The sequence below is a fragment of the Brassica oleracea genome, chromosome C3 (assembly GCF_000695525.1).
Source record: "Brassica oleracea var. oleracea cultivar TO1000 chromosome C3, BOL, whole genome shotgun sequence".
Lineage (NCBI taxonomy): Eukaryota > Viridiplantae > Streptophyta > Magnoliopsida > Brassicales > Brassicaceae > Brassica > Brassica oleracea.
Genome location: NC_027750.1, coordinates 11,115,231 through 11,125,113, shown reverse-complemented (window position 1 = coordinate 11,125,113; position 9,883 = coordinate 11,115,231). Strand labels below are relative to the sequence as shown.

The following is a 9,883-nucleotide window of genomic DNA, read 5'->3' as shown; positions in this document are numbered from 1 at the left end:
TTTTCTTATATATATACAAATTTTATACATTGTTTAATTTTATTTTTTTTGGTAATTATGCAACTTTTACAAATTTATTTAATATATTTAATTAAAATAAATAGATAGAAAAATCTATCTAAGATTATAATTTCAAATATATAAATTACAGAAAATTTACAATATTAATAAAATTTTATTTTAAAATATAATTTAAATTTATCTGTTAAAAAATATTTTAAATTTTTTTACTGCACATGGTGCAGGAAGACACCTAGTTTGTCTAAATAAGTTGAGAAAGCCAGTCAATAAATTAATATCTTACGATTTTGATTGAAGACATAATTTCACCAATATTAGAGGGAAGACATAATTTCACGATTTTAGCGAGAAAACATAGTTTCACGGTTCTAACGGAAATACGTAATTTCACAATTTTGGTGGAAAGACATAATTTCGCAATTTTGGGGGTAAAACATAACTTCACAATTTTGGCGGAAAACTCAATTTTGTTGAAGGAAGGGGGGGAGGCAACTGGTAACTCTATTCATATCCAACTCAATTAATGAGTATCCTTATGACCAAACAAGGACTAGCATACATTTCAGGTAGATTTTATCGATCCCAACCTCAAGCAACTTCTTGGGAAAAGGGTATATGATGATGAATTATCGATGGGACTGGAAATGGTAGGAAGAGTAACATTTGTCTAAATAAGTTGAGAAGCCCAGCCAATCTGAAAGACCGGTCGTCATATGAAGATCTCAGCAATGTGCAAAGAAAGCATAGTCAGTATTGTTTTCTATAAGAGCTTCTCAAAGACTCCATCCCTAGTAGTGGTGTCAACTCGGCAGACTGTTTGTGGGGTAGCCCCAGTTCTATTTATTTTGGACAAGCTATGGACGTCTACAATTAACAAATAGTCCAATCAGACAAAAGCCAATTGGTATGTCCATCTAGGCAAAGACTAAATGGACAAGAAAACACAGTGTTATAGCTTTGGCGAGAAAACCCCGTTTTGGCGGGAAATAAGGATATTACATAACTCATATATTGCATTTAATATCAATTTATATTTTTGGAAATTTTTTTAGAATATGGAAATAACTCATAAATCATCATTAAAATAAATATATTCACATATGGCATTATAAATTTCGAAATATAATTTAATTATATATTTTTAAATTATACAATTTTATTACTAAAATTTTCAAAAATGTATACAATTTTTTTAGAAAATTATAAAAATTTAATCGTAAAATCATTATTTTCTTATATATCTACAAATTTTATAAAATATTTTTTAATTTTAATTTTTGGTAATTATGCAACTTTTACAAATTTATTTAATATATTTAATTAAAATAAATAGATAGAAAAATCTATCTAAGATTATAATTTCAAATATATAAATTACAGAAAATTTACAATATTAATAAAATTTTATTTTAAAATATAATTTAAATTTATCTGTTAGAAAATATTTTAAATTTTTTTATTGCACATGGTGCAGGAAGACATCTAATTTTTTGATATAAGAGAAAACAGTTTTCTTTATTACATGATAGTAGTGTTGACCTTGACAATTTTTTTTGGTTATGAGTTTAGAAGATAACAAGCTTTAAAAGAAATGGGTAGTTTCACAATAAAAGTGATAAACACAACGTCTACATGTTTTCCATAATGTGGCAGAATAAACTTGAAAACGTTTTTTTTTTCTACTTGAAAACGTAGAAAACCTTCTTCTGTTTACTTTTGTTCAATGTTTCAGGTCACGACTCGGAGATCAAGTCATTGCAAGACTAAAGCAAGATGCTGTTCGTTTGACCTTTACTTAAACGACAAGGAATTTTGCAGGTTGATGAATTAGCTCTAAAACCTCATTAGAGCATGATTAACCCGGAGTTGTTACGATAAGGTTCTTAGCGAAAGTTAAGAAATTGTTTCTTAATTTTAAACAAAAAAAAGCTAAGAACCGGTTCTTAATAAGGACTCTAAGAACCGATTCTTAATAAGGACTCTAAAAACCGGTTCTTAGTTTTTTTAGTCAAAAGTTAAGAACCAGTTTCTTAACTTCCGCTAAAAACCTCATTCTAAGAATCCCGGGTTAATCGTGGTCTTAGTTTTGCAATTCTGATATTTTCGCAACCATATAAAGGAACGCACTACAAAAGAGATTATTCATGTTCCTATTAGAAAATATTGATGAATTGCTTACTGTTAGAAAAAAGCTTCCTAATTACCTTCGTTTTGATCTATAGATTTCTTGCTGTGTTTGTTTTAAGCAGAACAAGGTAGTTTTATGACAATTCTCCCAGCCGAATAATCAGTACAAGGCCTGATATCTATAATGTTCAAGAATAATCACAAACTTTAACTCAAAAGTCAAAACGATCACATAGCCTTCAAACGTTTCTAGAGTTAGAACTGTAGAAAGACAAAAAAAAAAGATATGCAAAAGCAAAAGACATTCTTAACAAAGCCACATAAGACCAAGGACACTGAAACAATTAGAAAGAGGTTATTGAAATTCTCAGAGGATCATAAATATCATATCAATAAAAGTCAGTCATAATTATCAAAGTCATAGCAATCAAAGTAGTCCTCTTCATCTGAATCCATATGAAAAACCGTTGCATCAAACGGATAATCATGAGTCGAGTCATTAGGGTATCTCACAAATTTGATCCTCTCGGAACACCTCTTTTCCAAATCCCCAACAATGCTGACGTTAAAACACTGACGTAAATCAAGGTGTTCCAGATAAGGACAATTGTCCAGAATGGAGCTTAAACCGGTGTTTGATAGACTGTTCCCGAAAAGCTGGAGGTGACGAAGGCCATGCATCGTTTCAGCGATAGCTAGAGCCTCATCGTCATTTTCAAATCTTGGACGTCTGAGTCCCCTGCGGTTCAGCTTCAGTGTCTTAAGATTATGACAAGACTGGCCTACGACTTTAAGAGACTCTTCTGACAATAAGCAGTATGAGACCTCGAGGTCCTCAAGTAACGGAAGCTTCACAACTGCTCTTTCAAATCCATGATCTGTGACTGAGTAGCATTTTGCAAGTTTAAGGCTTCGGAGATTACCCGACCTGCAAATAATTGCGGTAAAAGTTAAAAACTGAAGCCACGTAAGAGACTAAGAACCATAACATGAAAAATATATTCACCAAAGATATCAGTAGCAACGTCATGACAAAAGCATAACAGTTAGAAACATATTTATGATTCCTACTCTGAAATGGAGAGTAAGGGAATAACAGTCACACACAAACACACTTTGATTTGCTTAAATTGGGACAATGTAGACAAAACAGACAACATTATTAAACACTTCATAACCAGTACTAGTGATTCAGCAAATGGACCGTTAACATTCCTACATATATTCATCAGAGATCTATCAAAAAAAGAAAAAGACAATCGTAAGGTAACAATAACTTCTCAATAATTTTATTTTGAGAGAGATATATATATAGAGAGAGAGAGAACCTATCGGATATGTACTTGAGGAGATAATCAGTGCCTAATATCGATCTGAATTAAGCCTCCCTGGCTAAGATCGACTGCATGACGGCACATGATCTCGAGGTCGAACTCCATGCTTTCTCCGAGGTCATGCATGACAATCTTCCGCCACATAGAAGGGTCTTTACAGACGCGACGCCATGAAGTACACACTTTCTGAGCGTTTCCCAATATCTCAATCGCGCCTAGCCTCTGCAGGATTGATGACGTCAATTCCGACGGAAGCTCCGACCAGTTTATACATCTTCTTCCCCTTTTCATCACATGAGTCAAATCCGAAGATGACGGAACCAAGGAAGAGGAAGAGGCCATTCTGTGATGGTCACGTTGTCTCTCAAGTCCAAGATTATATAAGGAAGTGAAGTAGCTTCAACTTTCAAGACTAGCATCATGACGCAGTGACCAACGGCCATTTTCTCTGATAGTCAAACTCTATCAAGTCAATTAAATAGGGGAGTGAAGTTGTTTCAACTTTCAAGACTCCAATATCCTTTACTAACAAACGGCCATATTAATTCTCTGATGGTCAACTTGTCTTGAGTCCATTAAATAAGGTAATGAAGTAGTTTTCAACTTTTAAGACTCTTGTTCGTATCCGTCACTCGTTGACCATTTGGTCCTTCATGATATTACATATCTACAACTTTAACTTACTAAGATTAGGGTTTGACCTCAAAGCCCCGAGATCAATGTAAGACACAAAGAGTTATCACGATGTGCCTTAAAGCTCGTTCAAGATCACAATGAAGCAACCTCAAAGCCCCGAGATGAATGTAAGACACAAAAAGTAATCACGATGATGACAATTCTCGACGATTTAACGACTCGAATCCAGAAAGCTCAACAAAAATCATCATCATCAGGTAAGAAGGAGCTTAAAAGATGTAACACGGAGTTGAAACCTCGTCATAATCCCAACAAGAACGATCCGCGTGATGTACAGCTGAGAAAAGAGCTAAGCGCTAGCATGGCTGCAAGAAAGAGTCTTCAAATGATGTGTTCAAGTTTAGGTAAGGAGAAAGATATGATGGCTCGATGAATTGAACCGAAGGGAGGATCTTAGAAGATTATTGATGGATACCGATCTCTGAAGAGGAGATACAAAGATGTTCAAGAAGGAAATGGATCGATGAGACAAGTTCTTACAGATTTTGCAGAAGAAGTGAATGTTGGGACGCAGAGACTAACTAAATTTCATGAGAAGATCACAAGAGAAGATGAAGTAAATCTTGAGAATGAGATTTCAGATTTAGACAAGTTGTTTCAAGAAAAAGGTAAAAAAAAAAAACAAAAACAGAGATTTGTTTCTGTATCACACTTCAGATATATAATCATACAACGATTTGTCACTAGAATTGATAACAAGAAGCCTGAACTAGTCTCTTCGGATTTAGCAATTTGCTCATAGGTTTATCGGTAGCCTTAGACCGTCGTGGGCAAGCTGAACTTGAATTCCTTCCCTAGAATATTGAACGTAGTCCATTAGTTTTCAGCAATGTGGATTTACCAAAATGATACAACACTGCTTTCATTGCTTACCTTAGAGACCATTCCGCAAGTATCTCATTGTATTCATGGTGATCAAAATAGTGTGTCATACCCGTTAAAAGCGCTCTCTTTGGACAGAGCCTCTTTATGGTCTCAAGAGTCTAAAGAAGATGAGGCTCAGAAAATTGAATACATTATTCTATCAATGTAGAAAGATACTGAAACAAACCTCAGGCAAACATAGATGTGTAGGTTGTCGTCCTCTCTATTATCAAAGAGTTAGTCAGCAACAATAAGTTTTCATGAACAAAAAGTGGAAATAAAAGTTATTAATTATACCATAACCATAGATGGTACATTTGTATCCAGGATAAGAAGATCTAGCTGTCCAGCTCCGGCTTTAGAAATAGCTTCTTAGTCAAGATTCGTAAGAAGATCAATCATAGACAGTGGCAGAGCCAGCCACAAAGCTTATTGGGGTCAACAAAACTGAATCATGGGTTTAAGTTAATTTTGAACAAATGTTACCGGGGTCATTGTACTAATTTTACAGCATTTCACCAGGTTTTTAAACCAGAAGTACAAGTAAATTTATATGTAATATAAATTTTGTAGGGGTCAACTGACCCCCTCCCTAAGTGCTACCTCCGCCACTGATCATAGACAATGTTAATTAGCTTGTGATTTCAAATGATTTAGCAAAAATATTAATAGTTCTTACCATATTCAGTACTAGGTGGGATGCGTGATATATCTGATATATAAGCCACTTTACTTTTATTGCCGAAGAGGAAACCTAAAGCAACGTAATCTTCTCCATGCATCACCTAAAGCAAAACGTGGAGTCCAAGGGATCAAGTTCTCCTGGAAGAATCACTGTTTTTATTTACTCAAAAGATGGAAGGAAGTTTAACCGGAAGAGGCGTGAAAGATAAGCCCGAGGCAGTGAATGGTTTGTCACAATTCTCTTCGATGATTCTCCAGTCAAGCTGTGAAACCCGTCTAGGTACCTCTTTAACCTTCTTTTCAACCAAATAAGGAAACCTCGTAGAAATGCTGTACAAAAATGCCTTTTAAAGTCTCATTAGAGAACACTTACTAATAACAGGAAAAAGGTCAAATTAAATTTTTACCTTTCCATTGTAAATTGAGATAGAAAGACGGGAAGTGGATTGGTGTCAATGGCTGAACCACGAGGTTGAAGAGATCGAATATCATCTAGGCCATGAATTGCGTCTGCGTGGTCATGAGTTAGAATGATCTACATAACATGATTAGTAGTAAAAGTTAGATTCCATATCAGACAAAAAGATGTAAGAACTCAAGAAAATTAGTATATAAAAAGAGCTTAACGGAATCAATTCGAGGAATCTTATAGAAGGTAAACCAACGAAGGACTTGCTCTCGAAAACTCTTCCCAACATCAATAATCATGTAATAATGTCTACCATCTTCCTCCCCGCAGCAATAATCGATCAAGAGAGATGTATTGCATCTGCCAAAGTAAGAGTATCAAGATTCAAGAATGGACCAAAGAAGATCAAAAGGGACAAGATTTAATATTTTAGTATAAATAAAAATTAAGATTCAATGTTTTTCAATCTTGACAGATTAAAGACCAAATAACCCATAGATAAATTGATGTTGGAATGAGACAAAATATACCTGTAATTAGGGTTGAGGTGAGGCAGTAAAGTGAGGGACTGAGAACAGACATGGCAAGGAGGATCTGAGGGCTGGAGTAAGCATCTGAAATGGGGAACTGCGGCGGAGCAGCCTGTTCCGAGAAAGATAAGGGCCGTTCGATCATCTTCACGTTCATTCTTCTCCATGCTCGAGACTTTGATCTTCCTAATAGTTCAGTCTAGCAAAAAGATGATTTTAAAAGCCAACAGATGCATGTTTGTTTATTGTATTAGTTGAGAATTTGTGATCGCTCATGTTTGTTTATTATATTAGTTGAGAATTTGTGATCGGTCATTTTTGTTTATTGTGAGACAGTGGAACAATGGATCAAAGAAACAAGAGGGTTGTTGTCTTTTCTTTTTATATATATTTTATTAGACTAAACTAAAAGTATAAGTAGCCGCCCATGTGAATTGTGGGGATCATGTTCATAATCAGTAGTATAGTTTAACGTATTTTAGTGTTACAAAAAAAAAGTTTAACGTATTTATTATTACCATAAATAATTTAGTTATACATTAGCACTAATACTAATGGATATCCTCTCTTACCTAGACCTCATTAATAAGCTACTTGCAATCTATATATCCTACTATATAATAAATTGAAAATCATATGTCATTCATAAATAAAATTTTGAATTGATATTATAATTTAATTAGTTCATAATTATATTTATTTTTAATTTATTTAATTTGATTACAGAAAAATATGAACTAGCTTACATCAGTTACCAAACAATTCATAAAATATAATGAATAAAACTAAATCTCAAATATATGACAAATTTATTACCAAACACATCCAATAATAATAAGAAAAAAACTAATGTAAAACATCCGCTTTTGTTTAAAAATTCATTCAAATATTTTACATCTTTTGAACATTTATATTTTTGAATCATCTATATCATTTTAACACAAGAGAAATATAATTAGTAGTTAGTAACTTTTTATTTGCGTACTCTAAAGATAATGATATAAAAAGAGTATATATTTAATATAATTTTAAGTAAAAACAAAACTAATTTAAGATAAACAAAACATATCAAAACAATTTCCCTCAACATACTTAAAACGCATTAGCTATTGTGAAATGTGAGAAATCCAAATTTTACCATAAATCTGATACTACTACTTTTTAAATGTACTTTTTTCAGGATAATCATTTTCCTAAATACTTTATGTTTGTGATGAAAATATTAAACTAACCCTCTTAAATCATTTATAAATATTTAATAATCATTTAATTTATTTTATAAACTCAACCTCACCCCTTAAATACTAAACCATAAACAATACTCACTACACAATAAACCTAAATGCTAGAGTACTTTGATTGGAAGAATTTTAGAAAAGTGATAGCCAATTTATAGTGTTTCAAGCTATTCCTCTTGTAAATGAGAATTCACATAAGTGAATTAAAAATATATATATATCATATTGAGAAACATCCTTTCAATATATATAATTTTTAAAAAGGTTTTTTAAAATAATATTCTAAATAAAATGTTATAGGTTCAATATTATTAATTTATAAAGTTCATATTGTAAATTTTAAACAAAAGTTATAATTATTAAATTAATAAATTTTACCAGCAATTTGTTTTGGAATCAAAAATATTAATATTAATATTTTATATTTTATAAACTTAATTTCTTTCAAAAACAATAGAAATGAATCATGTATAACAAATTTTACTATAACTGTTAAAAATATTTTAACATAGTCATATCTATTTTTTAAAACAATAAATAATAAAAATGAATAAATGTATAAAATACATTTTTAGAAAATATATAAGAAATAAACAATCTGACACCTCACTACAATTTATAATATTTGTAAAATCTTACACATTTATTACTTTCTTATTATTTAGACCAAATATTTCAACAAAAATCAAATAGTCCATACATATTTTATAATCAATGATAAATTTTAGTATAAACCAACTGTAATTTTTTTAATTAGAAATATTTGTTTTAATATATTCTAACAAATAATAAAATAATAAATTTGATTATACCAATATATTTGTATTTTTAATTAAAATATTATCACATGCGAGTTTAATTTTAATAATAATTATATTTTAATTTGATATATAATATAGTCACATCCGCGAAAGCACATGCATTCACCTAATATTAACTTAAACATTTTCTTCTCATAAATTTATATTATCACCAACATTTGATATTTCTCCACAATTTATAAAATTTGTGATCTCACACATTTAAACCAAATATTTTAACACAACATTAAATAGTTCATAAATATTTTTTTCTAATAAATGATACATTTTTAGCTAAACCATTTGTAGTTTAAAATTATTAGTAATTATTTCAAACCATTCTAAAAATTATAAAATTAATAAATCTGATTATATCAATATATTATATTTCTAATTTTCTCCAAACTTATTTTTATAAGAAAGATAAATTTGATAATCAATATTATTATCTATATGAATATAGATGCCAGTTTCTTCCCATCTTTTGTAGACTGGTTCCTCAGCCAATGCCTCAATAACAAAAGTACTGGATTGCTCTCAGCCAGTCTTAGATATGCTCTGTCCAGGGTCAAACGTATTTAGATATTTTTGTCTATCATATCGATTTGGCTTCGAAGGTGTGTATGCATGATATTAGGGATGGGTACTGATCGAATATCCTTGTTCTTAGAAGTATTGTGATCCGATCTGTTTCGGCTGAATAATCAATTATACGATTCGATTCGATCAGTATCCACTTGGATATTCGGTGTCCCGTATATCAGGTAATTTTTGTATTTTAATCAGATGTCATATTCGATCTGTACAAATGAAATAATAAATAATAAATACAGTAGAAATTCTATAAATTAGTATTTTATAAATTAATAAACACTATAAAGTAATAAATTCTTCTGGTTCGGAGTTAGTCCAGTTCAAAATATGACACAAATCAATAAAGTAATAATATAATTTTTTAAAACTATGTGTAAATATATGAGCCCATTAAAATCATAAATTAATTATATATATATATATATATATATATATATACATTTTATATATGTACAAACAAAACATTATGTTGTTTTCAGGGTTGGCTGCCTAAAACCCACTGCAGACTTGCACACCCTATTTATTCCTCCCCAAACTTCTTGGTTCTTGACCAATCCACCTAGAAATACAAATTCTCTTCATATCT

At 31.1% G+C, this 9,883-nt stretch overlaps 2 protein-coding genes across 4 annotated transcripts; both read right to left on the bottom strand.

Annotated features, from left to right (window-relative positions):
- Positions 1 to 2,547: 2,547 nt before the first annotated feature.
- Positions 2,548 to 3,824, bottom strand: LOC106329871 (putative F-box/LRR-repeat protein 23). The gene is given in 3 exon segments (XM_013768481.1): positions 2,548 to 3,076; positions 3,477 to 3,512; positions 3,514 to 3,824. Coding segments are annotated over 3 exon segments (876 nt in total).
- Positions 3,825 to 4,760: 936 nt separating this feature from the next.
- Positions 4,761 to 6,960, bottom strand: LOC106332673 (putative hydrolase C777.06c). 3 transcript variants are annotated; one of them, XM_013771147.1, is made up of 9 exons: positions 6,666 to 6,960; positions 6,354 to 6,495; positions 6,134 to 6,261; positions 5,915 to 6,056; positions 5,722 to 5,827; positions 5,340 to 5,413; positions 5,230 to 5,265; positions 5,052 to 5,161; positions 4,761 to 4,972 (listed from the first exon to the last, which is right to left on the bottom strand). In XM_013771147.1, the coding sequence occupies exons 1-9, from the start codon at positions 6,830 to 6,832 to the stop codon at positions 4,915 to 4,917; spliced, it is 963 nt and encodes a 320-aa protein (XP_013626601.1). In that variant the 5' UTR covers positions 6,833 to 6,960; the 3' UTR covers positions 4,761 to 4,914. The 3 variants fall into 3 exon arrangements, with proteins under 3 accessions (XP_013626601.1, XP_013626602.1, XP_013626603.1); XM_013771148.1 differs by having other exon boundaries at positions 5,340 to 5,410; XM_013771149.1 differs by having other exon boundaries at positions 5,340 to 5,398.
- Between the last annotated feature and the right edge of the window lie 2,923 nt (positions 6,961 to 9,883).